Source organism: Uranotaenia lowii, chromosome 3, assembly GCF_029784155.1.
Source record: "Uranotaenia lowii strain MFRU-FL chromosome 3, ASM2978415v1, whole genome shotgun sequence".
Classification (NCBI taxonomy): Eukaryota; Metazoa; Arthropoda; class Insecta; order Diptera; family Culicidae; genus Uranotaenia; species Uranotaenia lowii.
In genome coordinates, this window is record NC_073693.1 from 330120286 (window position 1) to 330143030 (window position 22745).

General features: G+C 39.4%; 1 protein-coding gene across 1 annotated transcript; it reads right to left on the reverse strand.

Moving 5' to 3' along the window:
* Positions 1-1501: 1501 nt before the first annotated feature.
* Positions 1502-19555, reverse strand: LOC129754754 (uncharacterized). Its single transcript, XM_055750967.1, has 5 exons — positions 19425-19555; positions 13316-14464; positions 12988-13254; positions 11570-12927; positions 1502-4503 (listed from the first exon to the last, which is right to left on the reverse strand). The coding sequence occupies exons 1-5, from the start codon at positions 19474-19476 to the stop codon at positions 2542-2544; spliced, it is 4788 nt and encodes a 1595-aa protein (XP_055606942.1). The 5' UTR covers positions 19477-19555; the 3' UTR covers positions 1502-2541.
* Between the last annotated feature and the right edge of the window lie 3190 nt (positions 19556-22745).

Consider the following 22745-nt stretch of genomic DNA (forward strand, 5'->3'; position numbering starts at 1 on the left):
GAGCAACTGTCAAATCGAATGATCATTGTGTAGAAAATATAGGTGTTTATTAAAACTTAACAAAGTAGATTATGAGGTGATAGACTAATACTAAAATATATCCTACTTGCAAAAAATTCCGAGGGGTGTAAACGCCCAAATGATAATTTCGAAAAAAACGCACTTCGAACGACTTCAAAGCTGCCAAAGGTGCTCGAATTTTCTAATATTTTTCAATTCAAGCAGTTTTAATTCAATCGAAAAAGTGGTTAAATTTTAAAAAAAATCTGGGTTCTGTTCCAGATGTAGATTGAGATATGAAGAATCGTTTGGTGTACTCAACTTAACATTGATAGTTTTGGCAATTACACCCCTCTGATTATTATCAATATTAAACCTTTTTTTTTAACTTTTAAAGGTGATGGAAAGTATTAGAGAAACAAAAGATATCAAAGAAAGAAAGAACATAAGCCGTAAATGAATTTTACGAAAAAAAAAACAACGGCTCATTGAAAAGCTTTTTATCGGAAAATAAAATTCTAAAATTTTTGAAAACATTTATTTGAAGAGTGTTTTCAGGTTTTGAAGGAGTTTGAAGAATGATATTAACCATTTTCTTCGAAGAAGAATCAAATTGGAGGGACTTGGTTAAAAAAAAGTGGCTCCAGAGAGTGCCTAAACAACATTTTCACACGTGCCTAAACAACAACTTCGCCACACGTTTCAAATATGGGAGTTCTCCCTCTTTGCTGTCTCTCTCTGAAAAATTTTTTGGGCCCGGCTAGCAAAACTACCAAAATGAGCGTGGCGACGAACGTGTTAACACCATTGATTTAACAAAATTCAGCTGCTGAGAGTATAAATACGTCGTTTGATTAATGATCTAGTTTTTTCAAAAGAATCCTAGCACATTCTATCACATGCTATTTCCATATAGTAAACAACCCTTGATGAGCACCTACATTTGTGTTAAGATTACCGATTTGCTTAGAGATAAATCATCCCAGAGGATGAAAATCCTGTACAAAAAAAAGTTTGACGATTTAATTTACTCTATGGCTCGGGTTAAATTGATGTACTCTATGGAGCCACTCTTTGATTGATAAAATTATCAATGAATGAACTTACCTTCACAATAAATGTAGGTACCTCTGAGAAATAAAAGAATTCTCTCAATTTGATTATCAATTTACTAATAGATATCTTATTTTAAATATAGAAATAAAGAAAGGAAGAAAAAGTAACAGTAAGAAACAAAAACAAACTAATCTGTAAACTCAGATAACTGTGACAAAAATCCGAAAAATCTATCCAGAAGATAAAAAATCAAGATTTAAAAACACTAAGAGCTCATATTTCACTTTTAGGGTAATATACGGCTTTTGTGGTTTTAATCATAGGGTGGCTCCATAGAGTGTCGACAGAATTTTAATCGCCTAAAAGTATGAAGCTGAACAAATCAGTATTCTTTTAACAAAACCAGCAGACGGAGTTTCTCTATAATAAGGTCATCACCAACACATTTGATTAATATCAGTTTATTTCATACAGTAGCTACTAGAAACAAAATGTACAATTATGCCAGCTTTTTTCTGGAGTGTATTACTTCCTTTTCGTACCATCTGATTTAGACCGACAATCGCGATTTTTTGATGATTAGAATAAGTATATATTACCAGTATGTTCAACGAATCAAAAGAACAGAAAAGGGAATTTTGTTTTTTTAATGAATTTTTAGTACTAGTATATTTTTAGTTGACTTACATTAATGACTAATGATTGTGTTTGTTGTTAAGATTTTCTTTTAAAAGAACTTTTTAAAATGAAGGGGATTTTATCGAAAGAATAAGCCTAACCTTTGAAGTAAGGATAAAGATTGAAGTTTAGATGATTTAAAATGATCTAATATAGTTAAAAAGACAGCTCCACGTGTTGGGCTTCTGTGGAATGTAACGAATTAACGATTAATACCCGAGTGTGAATGTGTTTCTTTTACTCTTACTGTTTGTGTCTTTATCTATGTGCAATTCTATGTACGTGAAGTTGTTCTTTCTGAAAATAATTTTAAAGCTGCCGTTTCCGTAAGACTTTTAAATTTCGGAAAAAACAGTGCAGCATGTTTTGCGGGTTATTTGAACGAGTCTTCAAACGATTTTTAGTCTTATTTGTGTGTGTTTGTTAAAATCTGTTAGACAGATTGGAGTACCTTTTAAGGAAAAGTCACCGTTTTGGTTAAAAATATCCGTTTGATGCTATAAAATCAGTTGCCCGAAACCGCTCGATATTAATGTTTGTATGACTGGTCACGATTATTCGTATCCGCAGACAAATCCCACTTACCTTTGGCGTTACCGTTATTGTTTTCGATTAAAAAAGTTACAATCTTGATTCAGTATTCGGTGCTAATAAGGTAGAAAATTATTAAAACATAGTTAAAATCATACAAAAATTTTAGTACAACAAAAAGAATACAACAGAAACAATAAATTAATAACAACTAACTACACAGCAGAAAGGCGGAGAAGTTGTCGGAAGTATCGAAAGAAAGTAAGGGTGTTTACTTTAGTGTGAGGGTTGCTCTTCGATAGATGGATCCTTGCGAAGTTTGCTCTTGTTGAAGCCACGGATGGCATCAAGCAGGGCGGATCGAGGATCAACCGTTTGTGCCGCCGGGGGAAGCTGCTTTTTTACAATGGCACCTCGGACGACGGGAGTGGTCAGTTTCGGGGGTGGCGGGGGAGGAATGGATGCTGTGGTATTGTTTTTGGCTTTGAGTGCTACTATGGGGGGTTCTTGAATAGCAGATATTTTTGGTTCCGGTTGTGGCTCCGGAGAGAGGATTTTATCTTTTAAGCCAGTTCGCCTAAGCGTGTTCTGACCGAATGGGAATCCCGGGTTGGAGTTGGTTTGTTCTGGCTTTTCTGGTGCCTTTGGAGGCGCGGGTTTTAAAATGGTCGTTGAAATATTGGTAGATTCGATCATTGATACAGGTCGTGGAGCTGAAGGTTCATCTATTGATTTGAATCCACGAACCACGGGTTGGAATTTTTGATAACCCATACTAAGTCGATTAATGGTAGCTGTTGTGTTTGCTGGCGTCCCTGGATTCCGTGAGAAGGTATCGTAGAAGTATGGTTTCTCCAGGGGTTTCGGTGCAACAGTAGGTGGTACGACGTTCTTTTTGTATTCAACAGCCCTTACAATGGGTAGACGATCGTCGTTGTTGACCGTAACAGGTTCAGTCCTGTTAATTTCTAAGGGAAGTTTTTGGATTTCTACTTCACTCCGTCTCAATGGCACGTGTTCTCGGGCGCAATCTGGACGATCAACGCCGTCTTCCCTTTCATCAACAGTAGCGGGTGTTGCGTTCAAGCTTATTTTTGTGGTATTGTTGACGTTTCTGTAGCCTCGAGGAAGCGTAGAGCTTCCTCCGAATCGATAATCCCGATCCGACTTAATGGTCACGTCAATTTTGGGACGTTCACTCCAAGTGGATAGATTGATGGTCGGAGGACCTTGGTACTTCCACTTCTTATCATTTTCAATGCTATCTTGAGCATTCACTGTAACACTAACTCCACTGCTGGTCACAGTCGTGCTTGTAGTAGTTATACTTACAACCGTCGTTTGTGGATTCTTAGTGACAACAGACGAAAATTGCTTGTTTTGCAGCTTCTCGTCGTCACTTTTTGATTCCTGAGACATATCCGTCATCAGCTGAGTTTCAACCTTATTACTGATTATACTATTTTCCGTAAAACTATTTTTCTTCAAATATTCTTTCTTTGAATCCTGCACATTCTCTTTCTCCTCTTCAATCTCTTTTCTAACTTCAACTTCCTCAATCTTCGTATCGACTACGCTTTCCCTTCTCAATACACCGCTCCTAGCTACCTCATTCTTGAACTGTACCAAAGTTGAGATATCCGTAAAGCTGTTCCTCTTTATGGCCGCCATAGGTAAAACTTCTCGTTCCTCCTCAGCTTCATTCGCCACCAAATTACTCCGCGATGTATTCAGAATATTCTTAATCACCTCCAAACTTTGCAGCGACGGCGAATCACAGATGCTCACCTCGCTAGTCGACTTCCGCCTAGAGCCAGCTCCAAATCGATTTTCAAACCTCTGCGCTCCAATCAACGAAATATAGGATGTACTCCGCGGAGTCAATCGCATCCCATTTTCCCTGGGAACTCCGCCTCCCCCGGCTGGACTAGCCAGCGCCTGAATGTAGTCCGACCGAGTCGAATGGAACGAATCCGACCGGTTGATTCGACCGGGAGTGCGGTTCAGCACCGTAGTCAGGCTGCGACGTTTGACCGGGCCTGCTCCAACGAGGGCGGCCGATCCATTACGAATCGCACCACCATTGACCATCTGCTGCTGTTGGTTGTTGGCCGCTAGAGACTCTTCTTCATCGCTGCTCAGCAGCTGCCCACTGCGGATGGCCTGGATGGAATCGACCGATATCTTTCGGCGGATGATGACCGCTTCCTCTTCGTCCTGGGGTGGTTTCGGAGGCACCTGGAATTAGATAAATTTGAAGTGGTAATTCGATTGTGTAAAATTGAGCTTTTTAAATAGCGCATTCCAGCTGTTTATTATTTAGCGTGTTATCTTAAATTATGCTAAAATAGAGAATTAAGCCTGACTCAGATATAGATATCCTTAGAAAGGGGCGTTCCGTGGTTAGACAGCTTATCCAAACATTAGCGATGAGGTAGACACCAAATCGAAACAGGCCATAGCAGGTCGAGAGGCTCTTAAGTTCTCCAGAGATTTGTAGTACCGGATAAACTGGTTAACGTAATAGACGACATGAAGGAACCAGTAACAGTAGTGAAGAGTTAGTCCAACATCTACAAGGAGGTTGAGGACAAGCGATGCCGTTTGTTATCACGGCTTACAAGCTCATAGATACCCATTGAGAGAACAGGGTATATCGGAGATCCGAAAAAGGCTCTAGAGAGGGAACGCTCACCAAAAGTTACGCAAAACAGAACTCCAACCCACTGAGACTGGAAAGGTATGCAAGATTGTTTCCGGTTGGTGGCGGGGCCTTAGAAAGGCTCCTGGAGAAGAGCCTCAAGGTCATTTTCGGGTACATCAATGCGTGTGAACCGAGAAGTAGTGCAGCCGACTAACTACCCCTCCGAAGTCACGTCCTACTTGAAGCCCAGAAAAGGCTGAACGTAAACAAGGTGATACCAAAACCTTCCGTAGAGAGGGACGAAAGTCCTTGATAAATAGCGATCATTGTGTGGGCTCCATTCTGCGGACAGATCGGTCGTGTCAACTGGATACAGTTGGTTAGGTGTTAGTGAGGGTGATCTAGAAGCGGGTGCAGAAAGCGGATGTACCCTTCTACTTGGACTATAAGAACGCCGATTTCGATATCATTTCTCGCGTACTGGCCACTATAGACTGGGAATCCGAACTCGAACTAGCTAACCCTAATACTGCAGCCGAAACTTTCTCGCACATCCTCAGCTACGTAATCGACCGTCATGTGCCGAAACGCACCGCCAATGCTAATCCTCGGACTCCATGGGCCACAACAGCTTTACGACAACAGAAAGCGACAAAAATGCGTGCCCTTCGAAATTACAACAAGCACAAATCTCCGCATACCAAGGAAGAATATCGCAAACTCAACTCCGTCTTTAAAAAAGCCAGTCAACGTAGCTATCAAAACCATTTTAGTCGATTTCAGCAAAACCTCAAGACTAGCCCAAAATTCTTCTGGAATCACGTCAAGAATCAGCGGAATGAACCTGGAACACCGTCCTGCATGTTCCTGGATGGCATCATGGCGAACTCTGACTCCGGAATCTGCGATCTCTTTGCCAATAAATTTTCGAGCATCTTTGATACATCTTCAATAACCGACGATCAACTGAATTGTGCCATCAGGAGTGTTTCACCACTGGGCTTTTCTTTAAACGGTATTACAGTCGAGGATACAACCATGTCTAAAGCAGCCACTAAGCTCAAAAACTCCTTCTCTACGGGCCCGGACGAGATACCAGCTAACTTTCTGAAGCGTTTTATGCCTTTTTTGCTGACTCCTATCAGGCTTATCTTCCAAGCTTCGCTTGACCAGGAAACCTTCACCTCACTGTGGAAAGAAGCTTACATGTTCCCGGTTCATAAAAAGGGAGATAGGAAAGATGTTAATAATTACCGAGGAATTTCAGCTCTGTGTGCTATAGCCAAACTTTTCGAATTGGTGGTTTTAGATCCCATTTTCATGTTCTGCAAGCACAACCTCTCCAACGGCCAGCATGGATTTATGCCTCAACGCTCAACTACAACTAACTTACTAACCTTTACCTCGTATGTGCATGAAAGTTTTGTAAAGAAATCCCAAATGATGCCATCTATACCGATCTGTCTGCCGCATTCGACAAGGTGAACCATGATATTGCCGTCGGAAAGATCGCGCGTTTAGGATTTTGTAGATCTCTCATTAGCTGGTTCCGCAGTTACCTTACTGGACGTAAATTGACAGTTCGTACGGGTAACTGTTTTTCCAGGCAGTTCTCAGCTTCATCAGGCGTGCTTCAGGGAAGTCATTTAGGGCCGTTAGTATTCCTAATCTACTTCAATGACGTGCTGCAACTCCTCGACGGACCAAAATTGGCGTATGCCGACGACTTGAAACTGTACTGCTCTATCAATGGCTCCGAGGATGTGAACTTCCTGCAGAACCAGTTTAACCTCTTCGCCTCCTGGTGTGATGCCAATCGCCTACCTTTAAACCGTGATAAATGTGTAGTAATATCATTTTTCCGCAAACGACGCTCGTTCTCAGCCGTTTATTTCCTTGGAAACGATGAAATCTCTCGAGCTCAACACGTGAAAGGTCTTGGTGTGATCCTCGACGCGCGGCTGGATTTTAAGAATCACACCAACTATATCGTTGACAAAGCCTCCAGAAGCCTGGGTCTTCTTTTCCGCATGACGAAGGACTTTAAGGACATCTACTGCCTGAAGAGTCTTTACTGCAGTCTGGTTCGATCGAACCTCGAATATGCTTCTGCGGTTTGGTGCCCATATTATCAAAACGGTTCTGATCGCATCGAAGCCATCCATCGACGTTTTTTGAGGTATGCCCTTCGACACTTAAACTGGCAAGACCCTTTTCGACTTCCCAGCTACGAAAGCCGCTGCCGCCTGATCGACATCGACACGCTGCAAGCCCGCAGGACCGCCACTCGTGCTTCTTTCGTCGCTGATCTGCTTTCATCAAGAATCGACTCTCCCGCACTTTTGGAAGTTCTTCCACTTAGCGCCCGACCTCGTAGTTTGACGAATCGGGATCTTCAGCTCTTCGTTCCTGTTAGACTAAACAATTACGGGGCCAACTCTGCAATAATTGGCGTCATCAAGACTTTTAACCGCTTCTCAGAACATTTCGATTTTGACGTTTCGAAGATTGTATTCCGTAGAAGAATTCTTAGTGTTCTAAGTTCAGTGTAGATTTATATTTGTAGTTAGTCTCTTAATTTTTAAATATCATTTGGATCAATATATGATCTGTTGATTTGATAATAAATAATAATAATAATAATAATACATCGAAGGTGAAGGCAGACAGCACGGTTTACGGTTTACTATCATAGAGATATCGAATAGAGCCAGGATGACCAAAAAGGAGGGAAGCGTTTATGCAGTGCAGACGAATTAACATCTCGGACATCTCGGTGATCGAATGCCGCAGACAGGCCCTGAATAAGCAGTATAATCTGCAGAAAGTTTGCGGTTTTAAGAAGTAGACAAAACATCAGCAGCCTAGAGTGACGGCCGATGTCATTACCATCATGTTTAGCTAGAGTAGGACGTCTATCTCTTAGTAACACGAACATGCCAAACGTGTTGAAATACGCTAGAGATGTTTCGGTAGTCAGCAATGGAGACATCCTGAGAAAGAAACAGAAACTAGTGGACTTCTATCTGCTCATTAAGTATCGCCGTCGGTTCGGATACGTTGGCTCGCTACCCTACCGAGACGAATGATCAAGGTTTGGAGGGTGCATGTGTCGATATACCCGGTTTGATAACCTTGTCAAATAAATGTAGTCTGCAGTTTCCATCTGTGATTCCGTCGTCGGGGCGCAGAGTACATTGACTCAACAAGGATCAAGGTTTAAAATTTTTTAATAGTTGTCTCCACAGTATTCACGTCTTTGCAGTATGCTACTCTGGGTTCACGGATGCAATTGGTCGACTCTAGATACTATGTATCCCTACGCCATAAAGTCCACCTAATTCTCATCCGGACCTGCAACCAAGGCTGTACCCGTGATGGGAGAACAAGTCCGCGCTTCTGCGGTCATCGGCTTACACGGTTCCAAGTCAAACTCCAACATATATACCCTGCCTCTTGTTACGATTCAAGACTAAGGACCTCTCCTCTGACGACTCGAGGTCCGGCCTTTACTCGTAACTCGAGGCTCGCTTGGTTATCACGACTATCGTGCGCTCCACCTCTGTTCGGGACCACTGCTAGAGACCAATGACCTCTCCTCTGATGACTTGAGGTCCCGGCAAAGGCGTCATCCTACACCGACTAGAGTGACTCACCCGCCGACGACGACGTGAAGTCACTCTATCCGAGAGTATTCCGGGGCGTCAATCTCCCTACGAGTTCGACTGCGGAGAAGGTCATGTCTCCGTCGCCTCCGTCGCAGCGGGCGCATTCTACTCGGATACTCCGCGACGGTAACGGTGGAGATATCCTACATACAGCTCGGCATACTCAGAAGGTAAAATCTTATCTTTGTTTGCTTTACTGTTAGGTTCGGACGCACACATCTCGGATGCTCCCCGGTAAAGGAGTCACCCTACGTCGATTATGGACTAGTGCTGGTTCCAACTCCTCTGCAGGGCAGTCCTGACTCGGGTGAACTCACCGCTGACCACGCGCCAAATATTGGCATCCTCACACATCCTCCGCACGATGATGTCGGCTGTCGTATAGAGTCCACAGGCGACAAGCTTGTTAGTGCGTACCCCTTCGAACCTTGGACAGTTGAACACCACACTGAACACTGAACAACACTCAAATCCACGATCCATCCAGAATCCGACGTTAGGGATCAAGCGATGGGTTCACCGGCCACGTTCCGAGCTGTCCGACTGGTGCTGCCAGCTGGACATTGAAACCTCTCTGGCATGTTTCCACACATCGGTCATGTGCCTGTGCTCATAGCAGTAGATATCTTCTTCTAGCAAGACCGAGATGGACATGACCCCCGCCACAACATCAGCAGCTACCGAGGACACTGTTTGATATGCACTGATTACTCGCAGGTTCACCAGCCGCTGCACGCTGCCGAGCTTCTGCAGATTACGCTGTATGCTCAAGGATTCCGCTCCGTACCGCAAAATGGACGAGTTCACACTCGCCAGGACCCTCCGTCTGCTGCAGCGGATCGCCGATTTATTCGACATGAACCGTGAGAGGACTGTTGTCGCCATTGCCTCTCTTTTACAGCCGTAGTCGACCGCCGTAGCTCATCCGGTCGTCGATCATCACCCCCAGGTACTTGATCGCACGCTTGGATTCGATTGCGCATGGTCCAGCTGCAATCGTCACTGATTGTGCTGAATCTCGATCTTGTGGTGAGACAGACGCAAGCTCTTGGAGCGCATCCAACTTTCCACCTTCTCAATCGCTACTGTGGCGAGTAGCTGGACCGCTTCGGCGAGTAGCTGGACCTCTTGGGCCACGTCGTCTGCAAATCCCACAAGTCTCACTCCCGTGGGAGACGCAGTCTCAGGAGTTTGTCATGAACGAAGTATCGATCCTAGTGAAACCCCTTGCCAAGACACTCCCTGTCCCTCGCAGTTCATTTACTGTAGTTGGCGGTTACGGAAGTAACCCTCCACCACCACCCTACAGATATATGCCGGAATCCTTATACGAATGAGCGACGACGAAATCGCTGCTAAACTGACACTGTTGAAGGCGTTCTTCTTCACGTCAAGGGTGACCACTACGCATAACCGGTCTCCTTTTCTGAATAGACAACTTTTTGATACAGGACGATTAACTGCAATAGGTGTGGCTTTGTTCAATAGATGACGCCATGGAGTGGGATTAAGTTATTTGAGTCGTGATTAAACAACAGTCTTGAGTGTGGGTCACTAAAGGCGGGAGTCCAGAATGAGTTGAGGCCCAAAACCCTATGATTTCCAGCCCACAAAAAAGGAAGAAAAGGCGAGTTTCCAAGTAGAGTGCCTCCGATCAAGCGTTTGAATCGCCAAATTTGAGGAAAGATCTACTGTGTAGTAAAAGCTGTGTACATAAGAAGGATCACTCCACCACCATTGGAGTATCCAAGTGGTGCAGATTCCTGAGTTTAAAGTTTTTAGTGAAAAAAAAAGATTTCTTATTGTTGAGCAACTTCAAGCTCCGGTAAAATCGTCAGTGAATAATGAGTTCTCTGTCAGAACCATTCGCTGAATAGTTTTGCCAGATATTCTGTAATCTACAATGTTTAATATCGTTTCACTTCTTATATAAATCATGTTGGAAACCTCTGTGGCAAATAGAGTTGACGGCAAAGAACTAGAGCCACTGGAAAGTCTTCGAAGGTCGTCGAGCCAGAGCCATTGGTGGTTATCGAGCCAAAGCCATTAGAGAGGGATTAAACCAGAGCCACTGAAAGGTCGTTAGACCAAATACGACTAGAAGATTGTCGGACCAAGAGTCACTGGAAGTTCGTCGAGTTGGGAAGCAAATAGAAGGTCAGGCTGTCGTCGATCAAAACCGAAGGCATAAAAAAAGTCGGAGAAACCAAAAGAAGGTCGTCCTTCTCAACTCCAGGACGAGCAACCGGTTGGATGTAGTTGTAGGACTGCGAATGTGGGTGTTGAGCAGAAATGTGGATATTCGTCGTATCGAAGTCATTATCGACGTGAACTGACTTTTACAGAGGAACGATAAACGACTTCGATGTGATCATCTCGATCGATGTATCAACCGCTGCGCAAGGCTTTAAAAAAGTCAAAGAGGCTAGAAAAACACCATCCTATGATAAGGAACGCATTTTCCATGTGGATGTTATAAATTCGGCATACTTGAGGGGAGCTTGCCAAGGGAGTTTAAGAAGAGGTTTCAGGACCCGGAGACGGACAGCCAGACGAAGAATTCCAACTATTAGAGGAAACCCCAAGTAGTCAAGTAACCTCAAGAAACTCAGTAGCATTTCCTGTGTCAGGAATAAATCATCCCAGAGAATGAAAATCCCGAAAAAAAGAAAGTTTTTCCTGTGTTTGCTCAGGAAGAAGTTCAGCAAAAATCATAGCTTCTGGAGCGAAAAACAAGAGGTTCAAGATACTGGACTTTCATCTTCTCGCACACTTTAAAGTTTTGGCCATGTTGTGAAAGGAGCAGAAGAGAAAGTTAAAGCATGAGTGTTGACAAAAGATAATTTTCGAACCTAATCCTTCCTTTCGCATGTGAATGCGATGAAAAATCTTCTTACCTTTTCAGATCGTGATTTAACAGGTTAGATTGTATATTTTTAATTTGTAATTACTGAACGTTGATGAGAAACAAACAAAAAAAAATACAACTTACCGTATCCGTCGATTTTTCTGTCCGTACAGCCTTCTCCAAAATATTTTCCTTATTCTCGCCCGAAAACCCATTACTATAGGTACTGATTTTAAAATTACTCAAACTATTCGGTCCCACCCCGGGAATTTCCTCCTGTTGATCCTGTTGTTTTCGGGATCCACTCAGCACCCCCCGTAGCGAGCTATCGTCTCGAATCACCGCGGCCAGCTCGTTGATCACCTCACTAGATTTTCGGTTCTCGTTGGAGAACCTTCGCTGGCCGGCCGGTTCCAGTACCGATTGAGACCGGTTGATGCTGGTAATGCTGGTCCTCTTGATGACCACCGCATTGTCCTGGATGAGGATTTCTTCGTTCGTTTTGGCACTATTGATAACATTGCTTTCATTTTTTGTAAGGTTTCCGTTCGTTTCCTTTATCGGTTTTACGCCACTCTCGATGGCTTCCTTCAGTTCTTGAAGTTCGTTTTCTTTTAATTTTTCTCTCCGTTTCTCGAGGGTTTGAATCATCGACTCGCGTAGGTCACTTCCTCCACGATAGCCGTCTTCCATGTCTGATGTGATCAAAATTTCTCCTCCGGTGGGAGTGACGCTGGGACTGCTTCCGGTGCCAAGATCGCTCTCGTTCAAAGTCACTGTTGGGGAGGGACAGTTTTTGCCGTTTTCCTCTAGGACCACGAGGCTTTCATCCATCAGCACCTTCTCTCGGAGAACAGGGCGGATGGCTTCCGTTTCATCCGAAATAAACGTCATTTGATCAGTAACGATCGTGGTGTTGTCCACAAAGGTTGACTGCAAATCGAAAATGCGCTGCTTTTCGTCGTACTCTCCGGACTTGATGGACGAATCGGCAAATTTAGGTGGAGCCGGTAGGGTATAGGTCCACTGTTCGTCTTCCGCCGGCGATGGAGACCGGACTTGGTCTTTCTTCTCATGAATCCGTCGCTCCGTTCCGGATTCAATGTTATAAATTTTGATATCTTCGTCCGAGCTGTGTCCCCCGTTTGAAGGTCTCCGGTCGGGTTCCGTTTCGTTGGTTTTTCTGCTACCAACTTCCGGCACAATGTGCACTTTGGATACGATTGGAGTCGATGGTTTGAAGCTGTTATTTAGCTGTGGTTCCACCGGCGTTTTGTTAGCGTCGTTAACGATCTTGATGGAAACCGTTGAAGCGCCATTGGCCGATTTGGGTTCCGTATCTTGCTGAACCAAACTGGCAGGGGCACTTGTCGGTTCCGGGGACGACTGATCTACGTTTAGCATTACTTTGGATACGTTTTGGGACGGAACCGATGATATCGGTGGGGTGGTCGGCTGCTGATGATGAAGGCTGTTAACCGCATTTAGCTTATTCACCGTATCTGAAAATTAAAGAATTTTTTAAAAAAATCAACTAGAATTCGTCATGCATTGAGCTTCACCTTGGTTCCGTTCCTCGCTGAAGTTGGAGTCGGTTTCCGAAATCAGCGTATCGCTGTCGGTGCTTCCGGTTGTGGCCCCTCGCAGCGGTGCCCTCGGCGATGGTGTCGGTACAATCTTTGGTTCCGGGACCAGGTTATTATTGTTAGCATGATTGCGTCCACCATTAGTCAAACTATTGCTGCTGGTATTGGTGGTTCGGGTATCGACTGTGGTTAACCTCGTTCCGACACTCCTCGGAGGCGGGGCCGGAGCTTTGGATTTCCTAGCTGGAAGAGGAAAATAATTGTTAGAGGGTTCAACAAAAATAAATCTCAAACATGAAGTTACCATTCGAGTTAAGCCGTTGACGAGGGGTCGGTTGATGCTGCTGGAGATGGTCCAAGCTTTCCTGGAAGTCTCGCGGGTCTTTCACCTCGGACGAGTTGGAGGATGTGCGGGTGTGATTGACAATGTCCAGCATACTGTTGCTGTTGGTTCCATTCAGGGAGGTCCGCTGAAAGTCGTTTTCGCCGTTTTCTTGGTTCTGTTTCTCGGAAGTGGGTGGTTCCCGGATGATGTACATCGAGGTGGGCCGGTTCTTGAGGGTACTGTACGACGTTTGGGTATTGATGATGTTGTTCATCTCTTCGACGGTTTCCGGATGTTGGTGGTGGTGATCCCGGAGGTTGACTTCTTCGCCATTGGGCTGTTGGTACTCAATGCTATTGTTGTTCATCGAGTCTACGGCTTGTAGGCCCCGATTGAACAGATTTGGGGACGATACATGGAAGTTCTTCTTAGAGTAAGGTGGCAACTGCGGTTCCTTGAAGATGTGATCATCTCTGCTGAACTCCAGGGGTGCCTTCTCGGGTATAGAGTTTTGACTCGGAGGTCGTGGAGCTAGACGTTTTTTCCGGGTTGGAGCCACCGGAGGATGTGGCTGACTGCCGTTGATTCCTCCACGGGAGCTTGAACTCAGCCCTGATGAATCCATCGAGTTGAGCGAATTTGTTGAACTATAGGGACTAGTAGTTTTCATCGCCGCGCGCGAAGTTCTGCTTAGATCCGAAGAAGAAACCGAGCTTTCACGGATGTTCTTCTGGTGCAGCCGGAAGATGTCGCTAGTGCTTAGCCGATACTCATTGTTTTGCAGATGTTCAAGCTCCTTCTTGGACATCAATCGAATCTCATTTAATCCAACTTCTCCTATAGTAAGATCCAGCTCGAACCCCTGATGGAAGTCCGTTGGATGGCGGAACAGGAATTTCGATGCGTCCAGCAATTTATCGTTGCAGATCATATCCAGCACTACCGCCAGGCGAGTTTTAGCACCGACTCGAGCCACGTACAGCTGTTCCCGGGGCAAGAGCACCGTTATCCGGAACGTCTGCTCGAACGGGGCATTATTCATGGCGGCCAGCGGCACGATCTTGTTGTACTGACTAGAGCTGTCCAGGTTGGTCGTGGACCGGGTAAGGTTGGACGTAGATTTGGAAACTGGAAAAGAAGAATGGAATTACTAGTTAACATCCGTATCTTAATTGTAAAGTGGAATTCACTTGAAACAAGTTATCAAGATTCCACATACTGAACCCTACAAAGACCTTTTCAAGCATTCTTCCCAGCTGAGATTTTAAGATCTTATAGGCCTCAGTCCTATAAAGAGGTAACAAAAAACTATGTAGATTCTGCATGAATTATGTGGAAACAACATGTTTCAGTCTTCTAAGCAAGAGGTCATGAGATCGAGTCTCGGTCACGGCATACATATAGTATCAACTCTTAAAATGGACGGATGGTTTTAGCATTTGAAGGATGCTAGCCGTCATATCCTTGGGTAAGCCTAGAGTTAAGTACAATTTAGATCTCTTCAAAGAAACATTAAGTTTCACTGAGATCCTACACTCAGGCAAATTCTAATTATAATTTTCATAAGATGCGTCTTATGAACCGCTTTTTAGAGTGTAAAATTGTGTTTCATAAGAGTCTTATAAAATTCCTTCAGTTTTCATATGAACATCTTATGAAAAATAGGAGAAATGGCATTGTGAAAATATAATGAACACATTCATTCATTCCATCAATTTTTTTATTGTCTAACGGTACGAAGCACTCGCTATTGTTGGTAATTCGTTTTCCTTAACATTGTTATCTTTCTAATTGGTAAGTTTGAAATGTTTTTGATGTGAACGCCATATATACTAGTAAAATTAAAATTTTTTTTTGTTTACCTTTCAGTATACTGACCGGAAAAAAAACGCAAGTTCGAAGAATCGGATGCGGCCAAAAAAACTTTGTTGAAACCGGGGTGTTGCTGTGCTGCTGATGACTACTTCATTATTTTATTAAAAGAAATTGGGAAAACAATAAAGTGAATGTTTTCAACGTCAAATATCCTAAATTATTCTAATTAGAACTGACTTTCTGTTTCCATAAGAGCCTCTTATGAAAAGCTGCAAACTCTCATTGGATTAGGTGTTCATCTTCAGAATTCATTCGCGTCATAAGAGAATCTTATGAATTTCAATGATTTTTCTTATGGCGCCACTTAATAAGAGAATCTTATGGCATGCATAATAGTATTTTTCTGAGTGTATATGTGTGTGTGTGTTCGTTTAAAAGAACACGAAAAAAAACAATCACAAAAAAATTGAAATGTTTTTCTAGCTTTTAAGGGGGGGGTAGGGTCTAACACTTTCAAAAAATCGATTTTTTTATTTTTTTATTTTCTTATTGTAAAACATTTCAAGAATGTTGTGTCAAATTTTCAAGTCAATTGAAGCAAAACTGTAGAAACTATAGGCCTTTATTTCTCCTATCTAATACTGCAAGAAAGCAAGAGCAGAAACTTCAAACGCGTTTTTCTCGAAAGCACATTTTTAAAGTCCGTGGACATCGTCATTTGAAAACTACTTATCCGATTCTTTTCAAATTTGGAACATATTTTCTACATATAAAATACTAGACCCCAACGTTTTTCTTTTTTGATTTTTTTACTTTGGGGAGATTTTACAGGTGAAAAATGGCGGATTTTTTCGTAAAAAATCGTAGTTTTTACTTCAAACAGCCACAAAAATTTCATAAAAAAAATTTTAAGTTAAATAAAAACGTTGGGGTCCAGAAAAACATCTATTAAAAATATTTTGCTCTGATTTTTTGACTTCAGATGATTCTTTGCTGAGATACAGTGTCCACCGCAAATCCTGTTTTCTAAAAGGCGTCCTCGAAAATGCTCCGTCACCGGCTCATTTTTCAATATTTTTCTATGAAAAAATTACTGAATGTTCTTTTAACAATGCTTTGTATAATGCAAAAAATTTGAATACATTTGTTTGAACGATAGCTCTAGAAAAAAATCGTGAAAATGGTGTTTTTTTTTACCCGTTAGACCCTACCCCCCCCTTAAACGAGCACTGAAAAGCAAAATGAAAAATAATATTCTTGATTTCAATTTAAATTAAAAATGAAGGGACCTACAAGCATTTTTTATTCTGAAATTTTGATTTTTTTAATTTGTTTTAATTTTGAAATTTATGTAATTTTTGTCATTTTTGGTGTTTTTGAAATTTTTGTCATTTTTGTAATTTTGGTCAATTCGTAATGTTTGTCATTTTCGTCATTTTTGTCATTTTTGAAATTTCTGTCATTTTTGTCACTTTCGTTAATTTGTCACTATCGTCAATTTGTCATTTTTGTTATTTTTGTCATTTTTGTCATTTTTGTAATTTTTGTCATTTTTGTCATTTTTGTCATTTTTGTCATTTTTGTAATTTTTGTCACCTTTGTCACCTTCGTCATTTTTGTCATTTTGGTCATTTTTGTCATTTTTGTCATTTTTGTCATTTTTGTCATTTTTGTCATTTTTGTCATTTTTGTCATTTTTGTCATTTTTGTCATTTTTGTCATTTTTGTCATTTTTGTCATTTTTGTCATTTTTGTCATTTTTGTCATTTTTGTCATTTTTGTCATTTTTGTCATTTTTGTCATGTTTGTCATTTTTGTCATTTTTGTCATTTTTGTCATTTTTTTCGTTTTTGTCATTTTTATCATTTTTGTCATTTTTGTCATTTTTGTCATTTTTGTCATTTTTGTCATTTTTGTCATTTTTGTCATTTTTGTCATTTTTGTCATTTTTGTCATTTTTGTCATTTCTGTCATTTCTGTCATTTTTGTCATTTCTGTCATTTCTGTCATTTTTGTCATTTTTGTCATTTTTGTCATTTTTGTCATTTTTGTCATTTTTGTCATTTTTGTCATTTTTGTCATTTTTGTCATTTTTGTCATTTTTGTCATTTTTGTCATTTTTGTCATTTTTTAATACTTTTTGTCATTTTAGTCATCGTTGTCATTTTTGCAATTTTCGACATTTTTGCCATTTTTGTCATTTTTGTCATTTTTGTTTGTTTCGGGAACGTAAGTGGAGATGGATTGGGCACACGCTGCGAAGAGATGAAAACGAGATTTGCAGAGAGGCGCTAGATTGGAATCCAGAAGGTCATCGAAGAAGAGGCAGACCCAGAAATTCGTGGCGGCGAAGCCTAGCCGCTGAAATCCGAACTGTCGACGAGAATCTTGACTGGGACCAGGTGAAGACGCTGGCTCCGGATCGTCAACAGTGGAGGTCTTTTACCACGGCCCTATGCACCGGAGGATCGGCGCGGGATCATTAAGTAAGTAAGTAAGTGTCATTTTTGTCATTTTTGTCATTTTTTTCATTTTTGTCATTTTTGTCATTTTTGTCATTTTTGTCATTTTTGTCATTTTTGTCATCTTGGTCAATTTTGTCATTTTTGTCATTTTTGTCATTTTTGTCATTTTTGTCATTTTTGTCATTTTTGTCATTTTTGTCATTTTTGTCATTTTTGTCATTTTTGTCATTTTTGTCATTTTTGTCATTTTTGTCATTTTTGTCATTTTTGTCATTTTTGTCATTTTTGTCATTTTTGTCATTTTTGTCATTTTTGTCATTTTTGTCATTTTTGTCATTTTTGTCATTTTTGTCATTTTTGTCATTTTTGTCATTTTTGTCATTTTTGTCATTTTTGTCATTTTTGTCATTTTTGTCATTTTTGTCATTTTTGTCATTTTTGTCATTTTTGTCATTTTTGTCATTTTTGTCATTTTTGTCATTTTTGTCATTTTTGTCTTTTTTGTCATTTTTGTCATTTTTGTCATTTTTGTCGTTTTTTTTCATTTTTGTCATTTTTGTCATTTTTGTCATTTTTATCATTTTTGTCATTTTTGTCATTTTTGTCATTTTTGTCATTTTTGTCATTTTTCAATACTTTTTGTCATTTTTGTCATTTTTATCATTTTTATCATTTTTGTCATTTTTGTCATTTTTGTCATTTTTGTCATTTTTGTTATTTTTGTCATTTTTGTCATTTTTGTCATTTTTGTCATTTTTGTCATTTTTGTCATTTTTGTCATTTTTGTCATTTTTGTCATTTTTGTCATTTTTGTCATTTTTGTCATTTTTGTCATTTTTGTCATTTTTGTCATTTTTGTCATTTTTGTCATTTTTGTCATTTTTGTCATTTTTGTCATTTTTGTCATTTTTGTCATTTTTGTCATTTTTGTCATTTTTGTCATTTTTGTCATTTTTGTCATTTTTGTCATTTTTGTCATTTTTGTCATTTTTGTCATTTTTGTCATTTTTGTCATTTTTGTCATTTTTGTCATTTTTGTCATTTTTGTCATTTTTGTCTTTTTTGTCATTTTTGTCATTTTTGTCATTTTTGCCATTTTTGTCATTTTTGTCATTTCTGTCAATTTTGTCATTTTTGTCATTTTTGTCATTTTTAACATTTTTGTCAATTTTGTCATTTTTGTTATTTTTGTCATTTTTGTCATTTTTTTTCATTTTTTTCATTTTTGTCATTTTTGTCATTTTTGTCATTTTGTCATTTTTGTCATTTTTGTCATTTTTGTCATTTTGTCATTTTTTGTCATTTTTGTCATTTTTGTCATTTTTGTCATTTTTGTCATTTTTGTCATTTTTGTCATTTTTGTCATTTTTGTCATTTTTGTCATTTTTGTCATTTTTGTCATTTTTGTCATTTTTGTCATTTTTGTCATTTTTGTCATTTTTGTCATTTTTGTCATTTTGGTCATCTTGGTCAATTTTGTCATTTTTGTCATTTTTGTCAATTTTGTCATTTTTGTCATTTTTGTCATTTTTGTCATTTTTGTCATTTTTGCCATTTTTGTCATTTTTGTCAGTTTCGTAATTTTTGTAATTTCTTTAAGTCAAACTTGTTTTATGCGACTTGAGACATGATACGTGAGTTGAAGTCATGAGACATGAGTAATGGAACATTACACATGAAGACTCACGAAAGTATCTCACGTTTCATGTTTCACGTCTCACTTTTGATGTGCTACGTCTCACTTCTCAAGTCTAGAAACAGTTTGAGTTTTTCGCATTTAGTTTTTTTTTATCGAAAAAAAAACTTACCATCTTTATTCTTTTTGCCCAGCAATCGGTTCAGCGTAGACAGGCCGTTCATTTTGCAGGGCTAAGGAAGCTTTCGATTTGCAGTGATGGTGGTGAAGTGGGTATTTTCCAGTCAGTGGCGAAGGGGCGTTTGTCATTTTTGTCATTTTTGTCATTTTTAACATTTTTGTCAATTTTGTCATTTTTGTTATTTTTGTCATTTTTGTCATTTTTTTTCATTTTTTTCATTTTTGTTATTTTTGTCATTTTTGTCATTTTTTTTCATTTTTTTCATTTTTGTCATTTTTGTCATTTTTGTCATTTTGTCATTTTGTCATTTTTGTCATTTTTGTCATTTTTGTCATTTTTGTCATTTTGTCATTTTTTGTCATTTTTGTCATTTTTGTCATTTTTGTCATTTTTGTCATTTTTGTCATTTTTGTCATTTTTGTCATTTTTGTCATTTTTGTCATTTTTGTCATTTTTGTCATTTTTGTCATTTTTGTCATTTTGGTCATCTTGGTCAATTTTGTCATTTTTGTCATTTTTGTCAATTTTGTCATTTTTGTCATTTTTGTCATTTTTGCCATTTTTGTCATTTTTGTCAGTTTCGTAATTTTTGTAATTTCTTTAAGTCAAACTTGTTTTATGCGACTTGAGACATGATACGTGAGTTGAAGTCATGAGACATGAGTAATGGAACATTACACATGAAGACTCACGAAAGTATCTCACGTTTCATGTTTCACGTCTCACTTTTGATGTGCTACGTCTCACTTCTCAAGTCTAGAAACAGTTTGAGTTTTTCGCATTTAGTTTTTTTTTATCGAAAAAAAAACTTACCATCTTTATTCTTTTTGCCCAGCAATCGGTTCAGCGTAGACAGGCCGTTCATTTTGCAGGGCTAAGGAAGCTTTCGATTTGCAGTGATGGTGGTGAAGTGGGTATTTTCCAGTCAGTGGCGAAGGGGCGTTGCTGTAAGAATCCGGGAAAATCCAACTGCTACACAAATTGATGTTGCTCACATAGTTACACCGTTAGTTGAAACCGTTAGCCTTCACCTGAAAGTAAAGAGAGTGAAATTGATATGAAATTTTTGTCGAAATGTTTGGACCAATCTTGAAAACCGACTTTTATATGTAGGATATCCGATAAAAATAATAAAACGGAATTGATTCGCTGATGATACCCGGACCGCCGTCGTTTTTGCCGCAAACACACGATTTTACTTGCCGAAGAAAGTGTCTGCAACCTTATCGGTGCGGCCCGGGGTTTTTTTTTTGCGCTCTTGTTCCTTATCAGTGTTTATCGCAATCTAGAGAATGTGCGCCTTAGAGGAAAAACACGAGCCTGAGCAATACCAACTAGCAAGTGAGCAAGCAAGCAAGCAAGCAATACCTTGATGAGCAATTTTACAACTTGCACCTTACCGAACCTCGAGCAAACACAATTAAGAGGCCCTGCTTAGCACAATATTGATACTACAACGAAAAAAATAATCGTTCAACGTTTGTTTCGTCCAAGACAGGGGTGGTAATTATCACCGATTTTTATGGAAAGACACGTAGGAAAAATAACTGGTTTATTCGGAAAATTCGAGTCAAACATAATTGGTAAGCCTCACCAAAATTAAAAAAAAACATAAGCCGAAAGAACTACCGATATGAAATAACTAACCCCTAAAAAGTAATAGCTATAACATTTATAATCAAAAAAATTTCTACGTGTCGCCTCATTGGGTGAAAGATTAAATTCCAATCAAGCAATATCAGAACGACCTTCTTCTTTCTCGGGCCTTTTGTAGCTAGTCATAAATAAACTCGGCTAGGCCAATGTTTGCCGATCTAATCCAAGAGTTGTGGAATTTTTCGTATCGGCTGATAAGAAGTCGGTGTTGTGGGTGGAATAGTTTCCAACTTGACCAACCAGGTATCCGTAGAATGATAGTAACAACACTCAAGATTGTAGTTGGGTAACGAATGGCGATTCGAGATTCTTTTGAAAGTGGGAATTTTCGATAATAACAGCTAGGCAACGAATGTCAGTCAAAATTGAGGTTATAAATTAGGAAACGTGTCGTTTATGATGACTTTTATCATCTTCAAAGTCAGGGTGAAGAGATTCAATTAATATTTTACAGTCATAGCTCTGTGCAGTTACTGTGCTTAGAAACAAAATGTAATTTATTACTGGTTTCACTCACAATTTCAAACATGAACTCAACTGTCTTACGAATGAAATCGGTCATTCCTTATCACAAAAAATGAATATCATAAGTGCTTCTAATATTAGAAGCGGTTTTATTAAATTACGTATTAAAATACTCTCAAATTGATATTCTGGATTAACCAAAAGTTTTTAAGGTATGATTGCCTGGACTTTAGAAATATAGAAATATGTCTAACTATAGCGCCCGTATCATATCTATAGTTCTCCCAACTGTTAACCAAAATATTTTGAACTAGCTTAATAACCTTTTTTGGAATCTGAAATACGATTTGAACACTGAAGATGTCCCTCGATTAAGTATTGCTATTTCAAGTGTATTTTCCAATTTCGTATTTTCGTATTTTTTTCGTATTTTTTTCGTATTTTCAGATTACATATACCTCCTCAGAGTTGATAATTTCATCTAGAATTTTAAGGTTATCAGCTAGTTAAAAATAAAATTTAAATTTTGAAACCAGAATTAAAACTTTGGAACTTATTGAAATTCTCACATTGACAATTGACATATTTATCTTGATTATAAAACTAAACTACGAGCAGAATTGGAATCTGAATTTTTTATTTGAATTCCGGATCTGTATCCTGTCTTTTGAACCTGAGTTCAAATATGAATACCGAAACTAACAACGTTTTTTTCAAAAATAGATGCCAGATAATAATTACTTTTAATTATGAACCAACAAGCGAAATGCGTATCAAAATCCTCAACCAGAAATTTCTTATTGAGATTCTAAATTTTTGGCTTTTAATGTGAATTTTTTCTTCAGTTATTTATTTGAAATTAAATTTGTATATTTAAAAAAAATGCAAATGATGAAACTTTTTAAGATTTTTTAATTTTGGACCACCATTATCTTTCTTTAGTTCCAATTCTGCAAAAGAACTATAAGTTGGAATGTTGTAATAGTTGTAATTTTATTTTTGTTTCGCATTCCGAAATGATGAGATTCGAATATGAAAAAAAGCAAAACCAAGATTCGAATCCAGATTTTTCCCAATGATTATGCAATTTTAATGTTCATAAGCAAATTTGAAACCGCAAAATTCAGAATCATTCTAACTTAAGCTTACCAGATATTTTTCTGCCAACATCAAAATAATGACGAAAAGCAC

Excerpts from the sequence above, each read along its gene's own strand:
- LOC129754754 (XM_055750967.1), bottom strand. The coding sequence starts at position 19,476 with ATGAACGGCCTGTCTACGCTGAACCGATTGCTGGGCAAAAAGAATAAA. Across the intron at positions 13,255-13,315 it reads TCAACGGCTTAACTCGAATG|CTAGGAAATCCAAAGCTCCG; the intron begins GTAACTTCATGT and ends TTCCTCTTCCAG. Across the intron at positions 4,504-11,569 it reads CAGAAAAATCGACGGATACG|GTGCCTCCGAAACCACCCCA; the intron begins GTAAGTTGTATT and ends ATCTAATTCCAG.